The 22,308-nt window shown below is 66.5% G+C and overlaps 1 protein-coding gene across 1 annotated transcript in view; it reads left to right on the top strand.

The window, feature by feature from the left end:
• The first annotated feature begins 492 nt into the window (after window positions 1-492).
• The window catches only part of LOC121275733 (nuclear receptor-binding protein 2-like), a 153,335-nt gene continuing 131,519 nt past the window's right edge, over window positions 493-22,308 (top strand). The window contains exon 1 of the mRNA XM_041183322.1: window positions 493-655. Within this exon, the coding sequence (XP_041039256.1) occupies window positions 493-655 (163 nt within the window). The remainder of the gene's footprint in view (window positions 656-22,308) is intronic.

Raw genomic sequence — 22,308 nt, 5'->3', positions numbered from 1 at the left:
ACAGTTGGGTGTGGTTAAACATCCCAGGGGCCAGACCATCGGGGGAGGGGGGTGTCGGACAGTCGGGGGGGGAGGGGGTGGGGGGTGGAATGGTTGGGGAGGCACATTGGACAGTTGGGGTGTGGGGGTCGGACAGTCATGGGGGAGGATCTGATAGTCGAGATGGGTCAGACGGGACGGGGTCAGGCAGTCCGGAAGGAGGTCAGATAGTCTGGGAGGGGGAGGGGTGGGGGCGTGTCTAACTGTCAGGCATCGGGAGGGGTGGTCGGACTGTTGGATGTCGCGGACATTATGTTTTTGAGTTTTGCAAGCACGGGCTGGTTGGGTATGGTCTGTACCTTGCCCGTTGCGAACAGTGACTGGGGCATGCCGTTGATAAGATCTGTCAGTCTTTGGGACATATTACCTACATACCTAGCATCACTTTGTAACATTCCTCAGGGCAATGCCTTGACTAATCAGGGTCAAGCTGCCTGGTTTAAATTTCAGACAATGCTCAGCAGTTATCAGTCAGCCCCCATCGCTGGTGCATTCTCTGTGGCAACACTTCTACCAATCAGAGTCCACTTGGCAACCAACCAGCACCCTTTTCACATCCAGTATAAATTGTTGTTTTCTCCTTGTATTGATATTCTTACAAAGTGTCCTGACGAGTGTAAGATGAAAAGATTCAACATGTCTCTTTTTTTCTGTAATACTCAGCATACAGGCCGGTTAAGTGAATGGGTAGAAATTTGGCAGATGGAATATAATCTGGGAAATTGTGCGATGGGCTGTGTTGGCAGGAATAGAAAAGCAGATGATTGAAATGAAAAGAGATCGCAGAATACCGTATGGAGGGATCTGGGTGTTCTCAGGGGTATCCTGGTACATGAATCACAAAAGTCCACATGCAGATAGGTAAGTTATGGTCCATGAGGGATGGTAGGCATCTCCCTAAGTTAGAGAGAGATTATTGGACATATAGCCTGAGAGGCACCAGTCCACATCAAGTATGGCAAGGCAAGGAGGCAGGATCAAGTGTGGCCCAGTCAGAGCAGGAATTGAGCCTGTGCTGTTGGCATTATTCTGAATCACACTGCAGCCAACAACCCAACCCATGGGCCCAGCAATGCAAATACAGCAAGTAATCAGGAAGGCCAATGAAATGCTGGCCTTTATTACAAGAGGAATGAAGTATAAAAGTCACAAAGTCTTGCGACAGCTGTATTGTTGTGATCGCACCTGGAGCAGTGTGTAAAACTCTGGTCACCTTACAGGGAGGGATAGACTTGAATTGGAAACAGTTCAGAAAAGATTCACTGGGCTGATTCCTGGGATGAGGGATTGTCTTATGAGGAAAGGTTGAGCAGGTTGAGTTTAAACTCTTTGGAATTTAGGAGAAGGGGAGATGATGTAATCAGCAGGTAATTAGGAAGTGAATAGAATGGTATCATTTATTGCGAGGGGAATTGAACACAAAAGTAGGGAGGTTATGCTTCAGTTGTACAGGGTATTGGTGAGACCACATCTGGGCCAGAATATGACACTGGACGGGCGGGTGGGCAGGTGCACGCACCCGACCCAAGTGAGTGTAAAATGAGGCACGATGATGTTAGGCAAGCATCCTGACATCATTGCAAACTGCGTGATACTTTTGTCAGCAGGCACACGTGGGAGTCGGCAGCACACCCGCCCACCAACAATTAAAACGCCTGTTAAGACCATTAGGGACATGATTGAAAGAAATTTTTTGCTGCCCATCCAACCTTGCGGTTAGCGGGCAGGCGAAAAGGCCAAGAAACCTCATCCACGGCTGGGATGAGATTCCCAACAGCAAATAAAAATAAAATAAAGTTTTAACGTTTCACAGGAGAGGCGGTGGTTTAGTGGAATGTCACTGGGCTAGTAATCCAGGAACCGGGGTAATGCTCTGGGGACCCGGGTACATATCCTGCCAGGCAGCATCTTAAAATAAAAATATGGAATTAAAAGTCTAACGATGACCATGAAACTGTTGTCGACTGTTGTAATAACCCATCTGGGTCACTAGTGTCCTTTAGGGAAGGAAATCTGCCGTCCTTACCTGGTCTGGCCTACATGTGACTCCAGACCCACAGCAACATGGTTGATTCTTCTGAACAAGGGCAATTAGGGATGGGCAATAAATGCCAGGCTAGCCAGTGACACCCACATCCCATAAAAACTTTTATAAAAATGTCCCCGCTCATGTGACTGAGTCACATTTTAAAATTTATTTTAGTTTTCTTTACTTTTATTTGTTAAAATCTCCATCTCCCTGAGGCAGCTCTGTGCTTTCTCTGCACACACATGCACAAAGCTCCCTACTCCCCCTCCTCCCTCTCCCCCCCGCCCCACACAGGAGTGCTCAGCGCTGCAGCGTGAAATCACTGTCTGGCCTCGATTGTGGGCAGCGGTCAGTTTCCCAACACCTCCTGCTTAGCCCACCTGATCAGAGCAAAATCCTGGCCCTGGAGACTGTGCACAGTGAGAGCACATCTGGAATACTGTGTACAATTTTGGTCTCCTTATTTAAAGAAAGTTGTAAATGCGTTGGAAGCAGTTCAGAGAAGGTTTACCAGACTAATACCTGGAATGGGTGGGTTGTCTTATGAGGAAAGGTTGGACAGGTTAGGCTTGTATCCACTGGAGTTTAGAAGAATAAGAGGTGACTTGATTGATCCTGAGGGGTCTGGACGGGGTGGATGGGGGGAGGATGTTTCCTCTTGTGGGAGAGTCTAGAACTAGAGGTCACTGTTTAAAAATAAGGGGTCGCTCATTTAAGACAGAGATGAGGAGAAATCTGTTCTCTGAGGGTTGAGAGTCTTTGGAACTCTCTTCCTCAAAAGGCAGTGGAAGCAGAGTCTTTGTATATTTTTAAGGCAGAGTGAGATAGATTCTTGATTAACAAGGGGTGAAAGGTTATCAGGGTGGGCAGGAATGTGGGGTTGAGGTGACACTCAGATCAGCCATGATCTTATTGAATAGCAGAACCGGGAGGGGGGTTCAGTGATCTACTCCTGCTTCTAATTCGTATGTTTGTCTGTTCATATCTACATATGTTCATATCTTATTGAAACATATAAGATTCTGGACCCAGAGGCTTCAAAGAGCACAAGAGGAGGTGGTGCTGCTGCTGCTGCTGGCGGTGGCAGTGGCAGTGGCGCTGATGCCGCTGATGATGGAGCTGCTGCTGCTGCTGCTGGTGCTGCTGCTGGTGCTGCTGCTGGTGCTGCTGATGGTGCTGCTGATGGTGCTGCTGATGGTGCTGCTGGTGCTGCTGCTGGTGCTGCTGCTGGTGCTGATGGTGCTGGTGCTGATGGTGCTGGTGCTGATGGTGCTGGTGCTGATGGTGCTGGTGCTGCTGATGCTGCTGCTGGTGCTGCTGATGCTGCTGCTGGTGCTGCTGATGCTGCTGATGCTGCTGCTGGTGCTGCTGATGCTGCTGCTGGTGCTGCTGATGGTGATGCTGATGGTGCTGCTGATGGTGATGCTGATGGTGCTGCTGGTGCTGCTGATGCTGCTGCTGATGGTGCTGCTGATGGTGCTGATGGTGCTGCTGATGGTGCTGCTGCTGATGGTGCTGCTGCTGCTGATGGTGCTGCTGCTGATGGTGCTGCTGCTGATGGTGCTGCTGCTGATGGTGCTGGTGCTGGTGCTGCTGATGGTGCTGCTGCTGATGGTGCTGCTGCTGATGGTGCTGCTGCTGATGGCGCTGCTGCTGATGGTGCTGCTGCTGATGGTGCTGCTGCTGATGGTGCTGGTGCTGGTGCTGCTGGTGCTGGTGCTGATGCTGATGCTGCTGATGGTGCTGCTGGTGCTGGTGCTGCTGGTGCTGGTGCTGCTGCTGCTGATGGTGCTGCTGCTGATGGTGCTGCTGCTGATGGTGCTGATGCTGATGGTGCTGATGCTGATGCTGCTGATGGTGCTGCTGGTGCTGGTGCTGCTGGTGCTGCTGGTGCTGCTGCTGATGGTGCTGCTGGTGCTGCTGCTGATGGTGCTGCTGCTGATGGTGCTGCTGGTGATGGTGCTGCTGGTGATGGTGCTGCTGGTGATGGTGGTGCTGGTGATGGTGGTGCTGGTGATGGTGGTGCTGGTGCTGATGCTGCTGCTGCTGCTGGTGCTGCTGCTGATGGTGCTGCTGATGGTGCTGCTGGTGCTGGTGCTGCTGCTGATGGTGCTGATGGTGCTGCTGCTGATGGTGCTGCTGCTGATGGTGCTGCTGCTGATGGTGCTGATGGTGCTGCTGGTACTGGTGCAGGTGCTGATGCTGCTGCTGCTGATGCTGATGCTGCTGATGGTGCTGCTGGTGCTGGTGCTGCTGGTGCAGGTGCTGATGCTGCTGCTGATGGTGCTGCTGCTGATGGTGCTGCTGCTGATGGTGCTGCTGCTGATGGTGCTGCTGCTGATGGTGCTGTTGGTGCTGCTGGTGCAGGTGCTGATGCTGCTGCTGCTGATGGTGCTGGTGCTGCTGCTGATGGTGCTGCTGGTGCAGGTGCTGATGCTGCTGCTGCTGATGAAGATGCTGCTGCTGGTGCAGTTGCTGATGAAGATGCTGCTGATGGTGCTGGTGCTGATGGTGCTGGTGCTGCTGCTGATGGTGCTGATGGTGCTGCTGGTGCAGTTGCTGCTGCTGCTGATGGTGCTGGTGCTGCTGCTGATGGTGCTGGTGCTGATGGTGCTGGTGCTGCTGCTGATGATGGTGCTGCTGGTGATGGTGCTGATGGTGCTGGTGCTGATGGTGCTGCTGCTGATGGTGCTGCTGCTGATGGTGCTGCTGCTGATGGTGCTGGTGCTGCTGCTGATGGTGCTGCTGCTGATGGTGCTGCTGCTGATGGTACTGCTGCTGATGGTGCTGCTGCTGATGGTGCTGCTGCTGATGGTGCTGCTGCTGATGGTGCTGCTGCTGATGGTGCTGGGGACAATGCAGACACTGTAGTTAAGGAGGAGGAGTGTGAAGTATTGGATGTGATAAACACAGGGAGAGAGGAAGTATGAAGGGGATTAACATCCTTGAAAGTGGATAAACACCAGGACCGGATGAAATGTACCCCAGGCTGTTCAAAGAAGCCAGGGAGGAAATTGAGGAGGGTCTGACCATCATTTTCCAATCTTCAATGGATACGGGTGAGGTGCCAGAGGATTGGAGGTCTGCTAACATTGTACCTTTGTTTAAAAGGGGAGTGAGGGATAGACCGAATAATTACAGGTCAGTCAGTCTGGCCTCAGTAGTGGGCAAGTTATTGGAATCAATTCTGAGGGACAGGATGAACTGTCACTTGGAGAGACACAGATTAATCAGGGACAGTCAGTGTGGATTGGTTAAGGGAAGATCGTGTCTGACTAATCTGATTGAATTTTTTGAGGAATTAACAAGGAGGATTGATGAGGTCTGTGTGAACTTTGGCTCTTGATAAGGTCCCACATGGCCGACTGGTTAAAAAAAAAGCCCATGGGATCGAGGGGAATGTAACAAACTGGATATAAAATTGGCTCAGTGGCAGGAAACAAAGGGTAATTTTGATGAGTGTTTTTGTGAGTGGAAGACTGTTTCCAGTGGGATTCCACAGGGCTCAGTACCAGGTCCCCTGCTTTTTGTGATGTGTATCAATGGTTTGGATGTAGATGTGGAGGGAATGAGCAAGAGGTTTGCAGATGAAACAAAAATTGGCCATGTGGTAGATAATGAGGAGGATTGCTGTAGGAAGATATCAATGGACTGAGGATACGCGGTAGACCATCTAGGACTGAGATGAGGAGAAATTTCTTCACTCAGAGAGTGGTGAGCCTGTGGAATTCGTTACCACAGAAAGTAGTTGAGACCAAAACATTGTATGTTTTCAAGAGGAGTTAGATATAGCTCTTGGGGGCGAAAGGGATCAAAGGATATGGGGAGAAAGCGGGAGCAGGCTACTGAGTTGGATGATCAGCCAGGATCATAATGAATGGTGGAGCAGGCTCGAAGAGCTGAATAGTCTACTCCTGCTCCTAGTTTCTATGACCGGTCAGATGGGCTGAAAAGTGCCAAATGGAATTCAACCCAGAGAAGTGGGAGGTGATGTGTTTGGGGACAAAGGAATATGCAATAAAGGCCAGTGATGTCCAAGTTGGAAGAACGATTAGAAAATGTTTGTGCCCTAATGTCACCTCACGTGATTTTGTGCCATGTTCCTTTGATGGTGCTCCTGTGAAGTGCCTTGGGCCATTTTGTCATGTTGAAGGTGCTATATAAATGCAAGTTGTTGTTGATTAGAAACATAGCAAATAGGAGCAAGGTTAGGACATCTGGCCCTTCGAGCCTGCTCCGCTAATCAATATGATCACGACTGATCTATCTAAACGCCATACTCCCGCTCTCTCCCCATACCCCTAGATGCCTTTAGAGTCTGGAAATCTCTCCATTTCCTTTTTAAGTATATTCAGTGACTTGGCTTCCACAGCCTTTGTGGTAGAGAATTCCACAGGTTCACCACCCTCTGAGTGAAGAAGTTTCTCTTCATCTCAGTCCTAAATGGTCTACCCTGTATTAGAGTTTTATTAAGGACTAATGTGGGAATAATGAGGAAAGGATAAGGATCCAATTAGGGAGTAATGAGGTACCAGTGAGAAATTTTTCAGGAAATGATGAGGGTTTGATGAGGGTTCTATGGGAATAATGGAGGTTTAATGTGTATTCGATAAGGGACTCATTAGAGGGCGGGAGGGATTGAACAGGCTATCAAAGACTGAAACAAAGTTTGGAAAGAAGGGAATGGTTACGACAGAGATAATGATGAAGGAGCAGAGTAAATTATTCAAAGAAAAATTGAGTCAGCAGAGAATTTTACAAAGACCAATTCAGAATCACATCCCACACACGCACATACATACAACACACACTCTCCCCGTGTGACTCATGTTGTTCAGTACCTGCCAATTCAAACTAGGGCCCAGCCTTGCCGAGATTCAACCAGCCGCAGCAAATACTCAGTTCAACCACTCCACCTTCAGCCTGTAATCAGAACAAAATGCAAAGAAATGATTCACAATCTTCCCTTACTGTTCACACAGGCAGTGGAAAATTCCATTTCACTCAGTGGCAACAAGAGTGGGAACCAGACAAACATCTGGATCCCATTTTACTTTCAGGGCACAACGCATCTGGATCCCGTTAACCAATTTATGGGCACAGAACTGAAAACCATCATAAGGAAAACATTCCACCTAGCAGTGTACCAGCCCCCCACTCTCTCTCCTCTCCTTCTCTTAATTACTCTCTTTCCCTCTAACCCTGTTTTTAGCAGCAGTCACAATTTGATCTGTTCCTCAGGTTCCACTTGCGGACTGAGTGCTTACACCTTCCCCTGGTTGAGGGTTCTCCTCATTTTCTATGGAATGTTGAAACTTGGGAATTCACCACTTGGTCAGTTACCAGGTTGAGGTTGGTAATGCCGGGGGGGGGGGGGTGGGGGGGAATGGTGGGGTGCACCATGGCAGGGTGCGGATTGTGTTCGGTTCGGGGCTATGGGATTTTGGGTGAGTGTGTGGGATTTTTGGGCTCCTATGGCAGTGGCAGGTCTGTGTTAGCTGTCAGCCAGAGGTGTTGTTTGAGGAGGATGATTTCCCTGCACACGTTAGAAGGCTTAATGTGCGTAGCACAAGAAGCCACTCGATCTGCTCGGGTCTCAATGTCCCAGAAATCATCCTCCTGGTTTGCTGAGCCCTCTGTCTCAATGATACCGCGTTGTTTCCTCCAAGGCAATGCCTTGACCAATCAGAGGAGACTTGTCAATCAGCCAGCACTATTGGGATTACACTGCAGGAAGTGGCAGGGTCCGGCAGGAAACAAAGGGCCAGGGGGAGGGCGGGAGCGAGCGAGGGGGGAGCCGGGGATGAGGGGGCAAGGGCGGGGAGGGAGGGGGCGAGGGTGGGGGGGCCGAGGGCGGGGGGGGGGAGAGAGTGAGGGTGGGGGCAAGGCGGCGAGGGCGGGGGGATGAGGGGACGAGGGCGGGAGGGAGGGGGCGAGGGCGGGGGGATGAGGGGACGAGGGCGTGAGGGAGGGGGAAGAGGGGGCGAGGGCGGGGGGATGAGGGGGAGAGGGAGGGGGAAGAGGGGGCGAGGGAGGGGGAAGAGGGGGCGAGGGAGGGGGAAGAGGGGGGCGAGGGAGGGGGAAGAGGGGGCGAGGGAGGGGGAAGAGGGGGCGAGGGAGGGGGAAGAGGGGCGAGGGAGGGGGAAGAGGGGGCGAGGGAGGGGGAAGAGGGGCGAGGGAGGGGGAAGAGGGGGCGAGGGAGGGGGGAAGAGGGGCGAGGGAGGGGGAAGAGGGGGCGAGGGAGGGGGAAGAGGGGCGAGGGAGGGGGAAGAGGGGTGAGGGAGGGGGAAGAGGGGTGAGGGAGGGGGGATGAGGGGGCGAGGGAGGGGGCGAGGGAGGGGGCGAGGGAGGGGGCGAGGGAGGGGGGCGAGGGAGGGGGGCGAGGGAGGGGGGCGAGGGAGGGGGCGAGGGAGGGGGCGAGGGAGGGGGCGAGGGAGGAAGAGGGGGCTATGGAGGGGGACGGGAGGGCGCGGGAGGGAAGGAAGATGGAGGGGGGACGAGGGAGCGAGGGAGGGGGATGAGGGGGCGAGGGAGGAGGGGACGAGGGTGCAAGGGAGGGTGAGGCGAGGGAGGGGGGTGAGGGAGGGCGGGCAAGGGAGGGGGGCGATGGGGGGCGAGGGGGGGGCGAGGGAGAGGGGGACGTCAGGGCTAGGGAGGGGGGACGAGGGGGTGAGGGAGGGGACGAGGGGGCGAGGGGGGGACGAGGGGGCGAGGGAGGGGGGATGAGGGGGCGAGGGAAGGACGGGGGTGAGGGAAGGGAGGACGAGGGGGGCGAGGGAGGGGGACGAGGGGGCGAGGGAGGGGGACGAGGGGGCGAGGGAGGGGGACGAGGGGGCGAGGGAGGGGGACGAGGGTCGAGGGAGGGGCACGAGGGTCGAGGGAGGGGGACGAGGGTCAAGGGAGGGGGGACGAGGAGGCGAGGGAGGGGGGACGAGGGGGCGAGGTAGGAGGGGACGAGGGGGAGAGGGAGGGGTTTGAGGCGAGGGGGGACGAGGGCGGGGGGATGAGGGGACGAGGGTAGGAGGGAGGGACTGGGGAGGGAGGGTGGGAGGGAGGGAGTGGGGATGGATGAGGCAGGGGAGTAGGTAGGAGGGGGAGAGATGGGGGATGAGGGGGCGAGGGAGGCGGGGATGAGGGGGAGGGAGGGGGATGAGGGGGCAAGGGACGGGGATGAGGGGGCGAGGGACGGGATTAGGGGGCGAGGGACGGGGATGAGGGGGCGAGGGACGGGGATGAGGGGGCGAGGGACGGGGATGAGGGGGCGAGGGACGGGGATGAGGGGGCGAGGGACGGGGATGAGGGGGCGAGGGACAGGGATGAGGGGGCGAGGGACAGGGATGAGGGGGCGAGGGACGGGGATGAGGGGGCGAGGGAGGGGGTGGATGAGGGGGTGAGAGAGGGGGCTGAGGGGGCGAAGGAGTGGGGATGAGGGGAAGAGGGAGGGGGGATGAGGGGGCGAGGGAGGGGGGATGAGGGGGCGAGGGAGGGGGGAATGAAGGGGCAAGGGAAGGGGATGAGGGGGCAAAGGAGGGGGGATGAGGGGGCGAGGGAGGGGGACGAGGGGGCGAGGGAGGGGGGACGAGGGGACGAGGGAGGGGGGACGAGGGGGCGAGGGGGGACGAGGGGGGACGAGGGGGCGAGGGGGCGAGGGAGGGGGGACGAGGGGGCGAGGGAGGGGGGACGAGGGGGCGAGCGAGTGGGGGACGAGGGGGCGAGCGAGTGGGGACGAGGGGGCGAGGGAGTGGGGACGAGGGGGCGAGGGAGTGGGGACGAGGGGGCGAGGGAGTGGGGATGAGGGGGCGAGGGAGTGAGGACGAGGGGGCGAGGGAGTGGGGACGAGGGGGCGAGGGAGTGGGGACGAGCGGGCGAGGGTGTGGGGACGAGGGGGCGAGGGAGTGGGGACGAGGGGCGAGGGAGTGGGGACGAGGGGGCGAGGGAGTGGGGACTAGGGGGCGAGGGAGTGGGGACGAGGGGGCGAGGGAGTGGGGGACGAGGGGGGCGAGGGAGTGGGGACGAGGGGGCGAGGGAGTGGGGACGAGGTGGCGAGGGAGTGGGGACGAGGGGGCGAGGGAGTGGGGACGAGGGAGCGAGGGAGTGGAGACGAGGGGGCGAGGGAGTGGGGACGAGGGGGCGAGGGAGTGGGGACTAGGGGGCGAGGGAGTGGGGACGAGGGGGGCGAGGGAGTGGGGACGAGGGGGCGAGGGAGTGGGGACGAGGTGGCGAGGGAGTGGGGACGAGGGGGCGAGGGAGTGGGGACGAGGGAGCGAGGGAGTGGAGACGAGGGGGCGAGGGAGTGGGGACGAGGGGGCGAGGGAGTGGGGACTAGGGGGCGAGGGAGTGGGGACGAGGGGGCGAGGGAGTGGGGACGAGGGGGCGAGGGAGTGGGGACGAGGGGGCGAGGGAGTGGGTACGAGGTGGCGAGGGAGTGGGGACGAGGGGGCGAGGGAGTGGGGACGAGGGAGCGAGGGAGTGGAGACGAGGGGGCGAGGGAGTGGGGACGAGGGGGCGAGGGAGTGGGGACGAGGGGGCGAGGGTGTGGGGACGAGGGGGCGAGGGTGTGGGGACGCGGGGGCGAGGGAGGGGGTGGATGAGGGGGTGAGAGAGGGGGATGAGGGGGCGAAGGAGTGGGGATGAGGGGAAAAGGGAGGGGGGATGAGGGGTCGAGGGACGGGGGAATGAAGGGGCAAGGGAGGGGGGGCTGTGGGGGCAAGGGAGGGGGGATGAGGGGGCAATGGAGGGGGGATGAGGGGGCTAGGGAGGGGGGATGAGGGGGCTAGGGAGGGGGGATGAGGGGGAGAGGGAGGGGGGATGAGGGGGAGAGGGAGGGGGGAATGAAGGAGCAAGGGAGGGGGGAATGAAGGGGCAAGGGAAGGGGATGAGGGGGCAAAGGAGGGTGGATGAGGGGGCGAGGGAGTGGGGGACGAGGGGGCGAGGGAGTGGGGGACGAGGGGGCGAGGGAGTGGGGGACGAGGGGGCGAGGGAGTGGGGGATGAGGGGGCGAGGGAGTGGGGGACGAGAGGGCGAGGGAGTGGGGGACGAGGGGGCGAGGGAGTGGGGGACGAGGGGGCGAGGGAGTGGGGGACGAGGGGGCGAGGGAGTGGGGACGAGGGGGCGAGGGAGTGGGGACGAGGGGGCGAGGGAGTGGGGACGAGGGGGCGAGGGAGTGGGGACGAGGGGGCGAGGGAGTGGGGACGAGGGGGCGAGGGAGTGCGGACGAGGGGGCGAGGGAGTGCGGACGAGGGGGCGAGGGAGTGGGGACGAGGGGGCGAGGGAGTGGGGACGAGGGGGCGAGGGAGTGGGGACGAGGGGGCGAGGGAGGGGGGCGAGGGGGTGGGGACGAGGGAGGGGGACGAGGGAGGGGGGCGAGGGAGGGGGGGCGAGGGAGGGGGGCGAGGGAGGGGGTCGAGGGAGGGGGGACGAGGGAGGGGGGACGAGGGAGGGGGGCGAGGGGGGGCGAGGGGGGGGCGAGGGAGGGGGTGCGAGGGGGGGGCGAGGGAGGGGGGGCGAGGGAGGGGGGCGAGGGAGGGGGGGCGAGGGAGGGGGGGCGAGGGAGGGGGGCGAGGGAAGGGGGCGAGGGAGGGGGGCGAGGGAGGGGGGGTGAGGGAGGGGGCGAGGGAGGGTGCGAGGGAGGGGGCAAGGGAGGGGAGCGAGGGAGGGGGGGCGAGGGAGGGGGGGCGATGGAGGGGGGCGCGGGGGGCATGGGAGGGGGGATGAGGGGGCGAGGGAGAAGGGGGGATGGGGGGGCGAGGGAGGGTGGATGAGGGGGCGAGGGAGGGGGATGAGGGGTGAGGGAGGGGGAGCATGAGGGCTCAAGGGAGGGGAGCATGAAAGAGGCGAGGGAGGGGGAATGAGGGGGCGAGGGAGGGGGCCCAGAGGGGGCGAGGGAGGGGGGGAGGGGACTGGGGGAGGGAGGGTGGGAGGGAGGGGGTGGGGGTGGATGAGGGGGCAAGGAAGGGGGGGCGAGGGTGGGGGTGCGAGAGTGGAGGCGAGGGAGGAGGGATAAGGGGGCGAGGGCGGGGGATGAGGGGGCGAGGGCGGGGGATGAGGGGGCGAGGGCGGGGGCAATGAGGGGTTGAGGGCGGGGGGGAGGGACGGGGAGGGAGGGTGGGGGTGAGGTACTGGGGGAGGGAGGGTGGGAGGGAGGGGGCGGGGGTGGATGAAGGGGCAATGGAGGGGGGATGAGGGTGCGAGGGGGGATGAGGAGGCGAGGGAGGGGGAAGAAGGAGTGAGGGAGTGGGAGATGAGGGGCCGAGGGAGGGTGGATGAGGGGCCATGGGGGCGGGATGAGGGGGCGAGGGAGGGGGGATGAGGGGGCGAGGGAGCGGGGATGAGGGGGCGAGGGAGGGGGATGTGGGGATGAGGGAGGTGGGATGAGGGGGCGAGGGAGGGGTGCGAGGGAGTGGGGGCAAGGGACGGGGTGAGGGTGGGTGGTGCGAGGGAGGGGGCGAGGGAGGGGGTATGAGGGGGCGAGGGGGATGAGGGGGCGAGGGAGGGAGGGATGAGGGGGCGAGGGATGGGTGGGATGTGGGGCGAGGGATGGGTGATGAGGGAAGAGGGAGGGGTGGATGAGGGGGCGAGGGAGGGAGGGAGGGGCAGAGGGTGGGGGGGGCAGGGGCGGAGGGAGCGAGGGCGGGGGGATGAATGGGCAAGGTTGGGGGGAGGACTGGGGGAGCGGGGATGAGGGGGCGAGGGAGCGGGGGATGAGGGGGCGAGGGAGCGGGGGATGAGGGGGCGAGGGAGGGGGATGAGGGGGCGAGGGATGGGGGAATGAGGGGGCGAGGGAGGGGGGATGAGGGGGCGAGGGAGGGGGGATGAGGGGCGAGGGAGGGGGGATGAGGGGCGAGGGAGCGGGGGATGAGGGGGCGAGGGAGCGGGGGATGAGGGGGCGAGGGAGCGGGGGATGAGGGGGCGAGGGAGCGGGGGATGAGGGGGCGAGGGAGCGGGGGATGAGGGGGCGAGGGGAGCGGGGGATGAGGGGGCGAGGGAGCGGGGGATGAGGGGGCGAGGGAGCGGGGGATGAGGGGGCGAGGGAGGGGATGAGGGGGCGAGGGATGGGGGAATGAGGGGGCGAGGGAGGGGGGGATGAGGGGGCGAGGGAGGGGGGATGAGGGGCGAGGGAGGGGGGATGAGGGGCGAGGGAGCGGGGGATGAGGGGGCGAGGGAGCGGGGGATGAGGGGGCGAGGGAGCGGGGATGAGGGGGCGAGGGAGCGGGGATGAGGGGGCGAGGGAGCGGGGGATGAGGGGGCGAGGGAGCGGGGGATGAGGGGGCGAGGGAGCGGGGGATGAGGGGGCGAGGGAGGGGGATGACGGGGGCGAGGGATGGGGGAATGAGGGGGCGAGGGAGGGGGGGATGAGGGGGCGAGGGAGGGGGGATGAGGGGGCGAGGGAGGGGGGATGAGGGCGAGGGAGGGGGGATGAGGGGCGAGGGAGCGGGGGATGAGGGGCGAGGGAGCGGGGGATGAGGGGGCGAGGGAGCGGGGATGAGGGGGCGAGGGAGCGGGGGATGAGGGGGCGAGGGAGCGGGGGATGAGGGGGCGAGGGAGCGGGGGATGAGGGGGCGAGGGAGCGGGGGATGAGGGGGCGAGGGAGGGGGATGAGGGGGCGAGGGATGGGGGAATGAGGGGGCGAGGGAGGGGGGGATGAGGGGGCGAGGGAGGGGGGATGAGGGGCGAGGGAGGGGGGATGAGGGGCGAGGGAGGGGGGGATGAGGGGGCGAGGGAGGGGGGATGAGGGGGCGAGGGAGCGGGGATGAGGGGGCGAGGGAGCGGGGATGAGGGGGCGAGGGAGCGGGGATGAGGGGGCGAGGGAGCGGGGATGAGGGGCGAGGGAGCGGGGATGAGGGGGCGAGGGAGCGGGGATGAGGGGGCGAGGGAGCGGGGATGAGGGGGCGAGGGAGGGGGAATGAGGGGGCGAGGGAGGGGGAATGAGGGGGCGAGGGAGGGGGGAATGAGGGGGCGAGGGAGTGGGGAATGAGGGGGCGAGGGAGGGGGGAATGAGGGGGCGAGGGAGGGTGGAGAGGGAGGGGCGAGGGAGGGGGGCGAGGGAGGGGGGCGAGGGAGGGGGGCAAGGGAGGGGGGCGAGGGAGGGGGGCGAGGGAGGGGGGCCAGTGAGGGGACGAGGAAGGGGGTGGCGAGGGAGGGGGGTGAGGGAGGGGGGCGAGGGAGGTGGGCGAGGGAGGTGGGCGAGGGAGGGGTGCGAGGGAGGTGGGCGAGGGAGGGGTGCGAGGGAGGGGTGCGAGGGAGGGGGGCGAGGGAGGGGGGCGAGGGAGGGGGGGCCAGTGAGGGGACGAGGGAGGGGGTGGAGAGGAAGGGGGTGGCGAAGGAGGAGGTGGCGAGGGAGGGGTTGAGGGAGGTGGGCGAGGGAGGTGGGCGTGTGAGGTGGGCGAGGGAGGCGGCGCGAGGGAGGGGGCGCGAGGGAGGGGGCGCGAGGGAGGGGGCGCGAGGGAGGGGGCGCGAGGGAGGGGACGCGAGGGAGGGGGCGCGAGGGAGGGGGATGAGGGAGGGGGATGAGGGAGGGGGATGAGGGAGGGGGATGAGGGAGGGGGGATGAGGGAGAGGGGACGAGGGAGAGGGGACGAGGGAGAGGGGACGAGGGAGAGGGGACGAGGGAGGGGGGACGAGGGAGGGGGGCAAGTGAGGGGGGCGAGGGAGGGGAGGCGAGTGGTTGATGCAAGGGAGAGGGGGGCGCGGTGGGGGCGAGCGAAGGGGGTGCGGGGGAGGGGCAGCGAGGGGGGGACTAGGCGCGAGGGCGGGGAGGAAGAGGGCGCGAGGGAGAGGGGGACAAGGGGGCGAGGGAGGGGGACGAGGGGTTGAAGGGGCAAGGGAGGGGGGACGAGGAGGCAAGGGGGCGAGGGAGGGGGGGCGAGGGAGGGGGGATGAGGGAGGGGGGACGAGGGAGGGGGGACGAGGGAGGGGGGACGAGGGAGGGGGACGAGGGAGGGGGACGAGGGAGGGGGACGAGGGAGGGGGACGAGGGGGGCGAGGGAGGGGGCACGAGGGGGCGAGGGAGGGGGGACGAGGGGGCGAGGGAGGGGGGACGAGGGGGCGAGGGAGGGGGGACGAGGGGGCGAGGGAGGGGGGACGAGGGGGCGAGGGAGGGGGACGAAGGGGCGAGGGAGGGGGACGAAGGGGCGAGGGAGGGGGACGAAGGGGCGAGGGAGGGGGACGAGGGATGGCGGGAGAGGGATGGGGGAGTGAGGGAGGGGAGCGTGAGGGAGGGGGGCGTGAGGGAGGGGGCGCGAGGGTGGGGGGTGTGAGGGAGGGGGGAGCGAGGGAGAAGGGGGACGACGGGGCGAGGGAGGGGCGATAAGGAGGCGAGGGAGGGGGACGAGGGAGGGGGGACGAGGGGACGAGGGTGGGGGGGATGAGTGGGCGAGGTAGGGGAGATGAGTGTGCGAGGGAGGGGGTAATGAGGGGGCAAGGGAGGGGGTATGAGGGGGCGAAAGAGGGGTGGATGAGGGGTCGAGGGAGCGGGGGCATGAGGGGTCGAGGGAGGTGGACATGAAAGGGATGAGGGAGGGGGGATGAGGGGGCAAGGGAGGCGGCCAAGAGTGTGCGAGGGAGGTGGAGATGAGGGGGCGAAGGAGGGGGGCAAGGTAGGTGGGGACGAGGGAGGGGGAGCAAGGGAGGGGGGTTGAGGGAGTGGGGGTGAGGGAGGGGGGAGGGGGGCAAGGGCGGGGATGAGGGGGCAAGCGAGGGGGAAGAGGGGGTGAGGGAGGGGGGAAGAGGGGGCGAGGGCGGGGGGAAGAGGGGGCGAGGGCGGGGGGAGGGACTGGGGGAGGGAGGGTGGGAGGAAGGGGGCGGGGGTGGATGAAGAGGCGATGGAGGGGGAATGAGGGGACAAGGGAGGGGGGATGAGGGGACAAGGGAGGGGGAAGAGGGGGCGAGGGAGGGTGGATGAGGGGCCGTGGGGGCGGGATGAGGGGCCATGGGGGCGGGATGAGGGGGCGAGGGAGGGGGGATGAGGGAGTGAGGGAGGGGGGATGAGGGAATGAGGGAGGGGGAATGAGGGAATGAGGGAGGGGGAATGAGGGGATGAGGGAGGGGGAATGAGGGGATGAGGGAGGGGGATGAGAGGGCGAGCGGGGGGGACGAGGGAGGGGGGCGAGGGAGTGGGGGTGAGGCAGGGGGCGAGGGAGGGGGCGAGGGAGGGGGACGAGGGAGGGGGACGAGGGAGGGGGACGAGGGAGGGGGACGAGGGGGTGAAGGAGGGGGGCGAGGGAGGGGGACGAGGGGGCGAGGGAGGGGGCAAGGGAGGGGGCAAGGGAGGGGGCGAGGGAGCGGGTACGAGGGGGCGAAGGAGGGGGGAAGGGGGGGGCGAGGGAGGGGGATGAGGGGGCGAGGGGGGCGGGACGAGGGGGCGAGGAGGGGCGGGACGAGGGGGCGAGGGGGGGGCGGGACGAGGGGCCGAGGGGGGCGGGACGTGGGGGCGAGGGGGGGCGGGACGTGGGGGCGAGGGGGGGCGGGAAGTGGGGGCGAGGGGGGGCGGGACGAGGGGGCGAGGGGGGCGGGATGAGGGGGCGAGGGAGGGCGGGACGAGGGGGCGAGGGAGGGGGACACGAGGGGGCGAGGGAGGGGGACACGAGGGGGCGAGGGAGGGGGACACGAGGGGGCGAGGGAGGGGACACGAGGGGGCGAGGGAGGGGACACGAGGGGGCGAGGGAGGGGGACACGAGGGGGCGAGGGAGGGGGACACGAGGGGGCGAGGGAGGGGGACACGAGGGGGCGAGGGAGGGCGACGAAGGGGCGAGGGAGGGGGGCGAGGGATGGCGGGAGAGGGATGGGGGAGTGAGGGAGGGGGGCGTGAGGGAGGGGGGCGTGAGGGAGGGGGGCGTGAGGGAGGGGGCGCGAGGGTGGGGGGTGTGAGGGAGGGGGGTTGCGAGGGAGGGGGTGCGAGTGAGGGGGGAGCGAGGGAGAAGGGGGACGACGGGGCGAGGGAGGGGCGATGAGGAGGCGAGGGAGGGGGACGAGGGAGGGGGGATGAGGGGACGAGGGTGGGGGGGATGAGTGGGCGAGGTAGGGGGATGAGTGGGCGAGGTAGGGGGATGAGTGGGCGAGGTAGGGGAGATGAGTGTGCGAGGGAGGGGGTAATGAGGGGGCAAGGGAGGGGGTATGAGGGGGCGAAAGAGGGGGTATGAGGGGGCGAAAGAGGGGTGGATGAGGGGTCGAGGGAGCGGGGGCATGAGGGGTCGAGGGAGGGGGACATGAAAGGGATGAGGGAGGGGGGATGAGGGGGCAAGGGAGAGGGGATGAGGGAGCCAGGGAGGCGGCCAAGAGTGTGCGAGGGAGGTGGAGATGAGGGGGCGAAGGAGGGGGGCAAGGTAGGTGGGGACGAGGGAGGGGGAGCAAGGGAGGGGGGTTGAGGGAGTGGGGGTGAGGGAGGGGGGATGGGGGCAAGGGCGGGGATGAGGGGGCAAGCGAGGGGGGAAGAGGGGGTGAGGGAGGGGGGAAGAGGGGGTGAGGGAGGGGGGAAGAGGGGGCGAGGGAGGGGGGAGGGACTGGGGGAGGGAGGGTGGGAGGAAGGGGGCGGGGGTGGATGAAGAGGCGATGGAGGGGGAATGAGGGGACAAGGGAGGGGGGATGAGGGGACAAGGGAGGGGGAAGAGGGGGCGAGGGAGTGGGGGGTGAGGGGCCGAGGGAGGGTGGATGAGGGGCCGTGGGTGCGGGATGAGGGGCCATGGGGGCGGGATGAGGGGGCGAGGGAGGGGGGATGAGGAGTGAGGGAGGGGGGATGAGGGAATGAGGGAGGGGGAATGAGGGAATGAGGGAGGGGGAATGAGGGGATGAGGGAGGGGGAATGAGGGGATGAGGGAGTGGGAATGAGGGGATGAGGGAGGGGGATGAGAGGGCGAGCGGGGGGGACGAGGGAGGGGGGCGAGGGAGTGGGGGTGAGGGAGGGGGCGAGGGTGGGGGACGAGGGAGGGGGACGAGGGGGTGAAGGAGGGGGGCGAGGGAGGGGGACGAGGGGGCGAGGGAGGGGGCAAGGGAGGGGGCAAGGGAGGGGGCAAGGGAGGGGGCAAGGGAGGGGGCAAGGGAGCGGGTACGAGGGGGCGAAGGAGGGGGGAAGGGGGGGCGAGGGAGGGGGACGAGGGGGCGAGGGGGGGCGGGACGAGGGGGCGAGGGGGGGCGGGACGAGGGGGCGAGGGGGGGCGGGACGAGGGGGCGAGGGGGGGCGGGACGAGGGGCCGAGGGGGGCGGGACGTGGGGGCGAGGGGGGGCGGGGACGTGGGGGCGAGGGGGGGCGGGAAGTGGGGGCGAGGGGGGGCGGGACGAGGGGGCGAGGGGGGGCGGGACGAGGGGGCGAGGGAGGGCGGGACGAGGGGGCGAGGGAGGGGGACACGAGGGGGCGAGGGAGGGGGACACGAGGGGGCGAGGGAGGGGGACACGAGGGGGCGAGGGAGGGGGACACGAGGGGGCGAGGGGAGGGGGACACGAGGGGGCGAGGGAGGGGTACACGAGGGGGCGAGGGAGGGGGACACGAGGGGGCGAGGGAGGGGGACACGAGGGGGCGAGGGAGGGGGACACGAGGGGGCGAGGGAGGGGGACACGAGGGGGCGAGGGAGGGGGGCACGAGGGGGCGAGGGAGGGGCAGGCAAGATGGCGAGGGGGGACGAGGGGGCGAGGGAGGGGGACGAGGGGACGTGGGGGCGAGGGAGGGGGACGAGGGGACGAGGGGCCGAGGGCGTGGGGGACGAGGGGGCGAAAGAGGGGGGACGAGCGGGCGAGGGAGGGGGGACGAGCGGGCGAGGGAGGGGGGGACGAGGGTCGAGGGGGGGACGAGGGAGGGGGGACGAGAGGCGAGGGGGGACGAGGAGGCGAGGGGGGATGAGGGGGCGAGGGGCCGAGGCGATGGGTCGAGGGTGGGGGGGATGAGGGGACGAGGGCGGGAGGGAGGGGGCGAGGAGGGGGGCATGAGGGGGCGAGGGCGGGAAGTAGGGGGCGAAGGCGGGGTGATGAGGGGGCGAGGGCGGGGGGATGAGGGGGCGAGGGCGGGGGGGATGAGGGGGCGAGGGCGGGGGGGAGGGACTGGGGGAGGTAGGATGGGAGGGAGGGGGCGGGGATGGATGAGGCGGGGGTAGGGAGGAGGGGTGGTTGGGGGAGGGGGAGAGTTGGGGTATGAGGGGGCGAGGGAGGCGGGGATGAGGGAGCGAGGGAGGGGTGATGAGGGGGCGAAGGAGGGGGTGATGAGGGGTTGAGGGTGGTGGGATGAGGGGGCGAGGGAGGGGGCATGAGGGGGCGAGGGAGGGGGCATGAGGGGTCGAGGGAGGGGGGCATGAGGGGGCGAGGGAGGGGGGCATGAGGGGGCGAGGGAGGGGGGCATGAGGGGGCGAGGGAGGGGTGCACGAGGGGGCGAGGGAGGGGGGCACGAGGGGGCGAGGGAGGGGGGCACGAGGGGGCGAGGGAGGGGGGCACGAGGGGGCGAGGGAGGGGGGCACGAGGGGGCGAGGGAGGGGGGCACGAGGGGGGGAGGGAGGGGGGCACGAGGGGGCGAGGGAGGGGGCATGAGGGGGCGAGGGAGGGGGGCATGAGGGGGCGAGGGAGGGGGGCATGAGGGGGCGAGGGAGGGGGGCATCAGGGGGCGAGGAAGTGGGGGACGAGAGGGCGAGGGAGGGGCAGACAAGATGGCGAGGGGGGACGAGGGGGCGAGGGAGGGGGACGAGGGGACGTGGGGGCGAGGGAGGGGGACGAGGGGACGAGGGGCGAGGGCGTGGGGGACGAGGGGGCGAAAGAGGGGGGACGAGCGGGCGAGGGAGGGGGGACGAGCGGGCGAGGGAGGGGGGGACGAGGGTCGAGGGGGGGACGAGGGAGGGGGGACGAGAGGCGAGGGGGGACGAGGAGGCGAGGGGGGACGAGGGGGCGAGGGGCCGAGGCGATGGGTCGAGGGTGGGGGGGATGAGGGGACGAGGGCGGGAGGGAGGGGGCGAGGAGGGGGGCATGAGGGGGCGAGGGCGGGAAGTAGGGGGCGAAGGCGGGGGGATGAGGGTGCGAGGGCGGGGGGATGAGGGGGCGAGGGCGGGGGGATGAGGGGGCGAGGGCGGGGGGGAGGGACTGGGGGAGGTAGGATGGGAGGGAGGGGGCGGGGATGGATGAGGCGGGGGTAGGGAGGAGGGGTGGTTGGGGGAGGGGGAGAGTTGGGGTATGAGGGGGCGAGGGAGGCGGGGATGAGGGAGCGAGGGAGGGGTGATGAGGGGGCGAAGGAGGGGGGGTGATGAGGGATTGAGGGTGGTGGGATGAGGGGGCGAGGGAGGGGGCATGAGGGGGCGAGGGAGGGGGCATGAGGGGTCGAGGGAGGGGGGCATGAGGGGGCGAGGGAGGGGGGCATGAGGGGGCGAGGGAGGGGGGCAAGAGGGGGCGAGGGAGGGGTGCATGAGGGGGCGAGGGAGGGGGGCATGAGGGGGCGAGGGAGGGGGGCATGAGGGGGCGAGGGAGGGGGGATGAGGGGGCGAGGGAGGGGGGATGAGGGGGCGAGGGAGGGGGGATGAGGGGGCGAGGGAGGGGGGATGAGGGGGCGAGGGAGGGGGGATGAGGGGGGCGAGGGAGGGGGCGAGGGAGGGGGGATGAGGGGGCGAGGGAGGGGGGATGAGGGGGCGAGGGGGGATGAGGGGGCGAGGGGGGGAGGAGGGGGCGAGGGAGGGGGAGGAGGGGGCGAGGGAGGGGGAGGAGGGGGCGAGGGAGGGGGCGAACAAGGGGGGATGAGGGGCGAGGGAGGGGGATGAGGGGTCGAAGGAGGGGGACGAGGGGGCGAGGGAGGGCTGGACGAGGCGGCGAGGGAGGGGTGGACGAGGCGGTGAGGGAGGGGTGGACGAGGTGGCGCGGGAGGGGAGGATGGGGCAGAGGGAGAGTGGGACGAAGGGGGGACGAGGGGGTGATGGGGGGGACGAGGGGGCGATGGAGGGGGACAAGGCGACGAGGGTGGGGGGCCGAGTGGGGGATGAGGGGGCGAGGGCGGGAAGTAGGGCGCAAGGGCGGGGGGGATGAGGAGACGGGGGGGAGGGACGGGGAGGGAGGGTGGGAGGGAGGGGGCGGAGGTGGATGAGGGGGTGAGGGAGGGGGGATGAGGGGGCGAGGGAGGGGGGATGAGAGGGCGAGGGAGGGGGGATGAGAGGGCGAGGCAGGTGGGTGAGGGAGGGGGGAGCGAGTGGGGGGCGAGGGAGGGGGCGAGGGAGGGGCGAGGGAGGGGGCGAGGGAGGGGGCGAGGGAGGGGGCGAGGGAGGGGGCGAGGGAGGGGGCGAGGGAGGGGGGTGAGGGAGGGGGGCGAGGGAGGGGGGCGAGGGAGGGGGGCTGAGGGAGGGGGGATGAGGGAGGGGGGATGAGGGACCGAGGGAGGGGGAATGAGGGGGCAAGGGAGGGGGGATGAGGGGGCAAGCGAGGGAATGGGGGTGGGTTGTTTGGGGGGTGATGGGGTGAGGGGGCGGGGAGGGGATGGGGGTGGGGTGGGGTGTTTGGGGGGGGTGATGGGGGGAGGGGGCGGGAGGGGTTGTTGGGGGGGAAGAGTGGGGGTGGGGGGGGGTGGGGTGTTTGGGAGAGGTGATGGGGGAGGGGGCGGGGAGGGGATGGGGGTGGGGTGTTTGGGGGGGTGATGGGGGAGGGGGCGGGGAGGGATTGTTGGGGGGAAAGAGTGGGGGTGGGGTGTTTGGGGGGGGTGATGGGGGTAGGGGGCGGGGAGGGGATGGGGTGGGGTGTTTGTGGGGGTGATGGGGGAGGGGCGGGGAGGGGTTGTTGTGGGGGAAGAGTGGGGTTGGGGGGGTGGGATGTTTGGGGGGGGTGATGGGGGTAGGGGAGGGGAGGGGATGGGGTGGGGTGTTTGGGGGGGTGATGGGGGTAGGGGGCGGGGAGGGGATGGGGGTGGGGTGTTTGGGGGGGTGATGGGGGAGGGGGCGGGGAGGGGTTGTTGGGGGGAAGAGTGGGGTTGGGGGGTGGGGTGTTTGGGGGGGTGATGGGGGGTGGGGTGTTTGGGGGGGTGATGGGGGAGGGGCGGGGAGGGGTTGTTGGGGGGGAAGAGTGGGTTTGGGGGGGTGGGATGTTTGGGGGGGTGATGGGAGTAGGGGAGGGGAGGGGATGGGGGAGGGGATGGGGGTGGGGTGTTTGGGGGGTGATGGGGTAGGGGGCGGGGAAGGGATGGGGGTGGGGTGTTTGGGGAGGTGATGGGGGGAGGGGGCGGGAAGGGGTTGTTGGGGGGGAAGAGTGGGGTTGGGGGCTGGGGTGTTTGGGGGGGGTGATGGGGGGAGGGGATGGGGGCG

Source organism: Carcharodon carcharias, chromosome 3, assembly GCF_017639515.1.
Source record: "Carcharodon carcharias isolate sCarCar2 chromosome 3, sCarCar2.pri, whole genome shotgun sequence".
Classification (NCBI taxonomy): Eukaryota; Metazoa; Chordata; class Chondrichthyes; order Lamniformes; family Lamnidae; genus Carcharodon; species Carcharodon carcharias.
The sequence above is the reverse complement of the archived record's forward strand: the minus strand, read 5'-3'. Positions and strand labels throughout refer to the sequence as shown.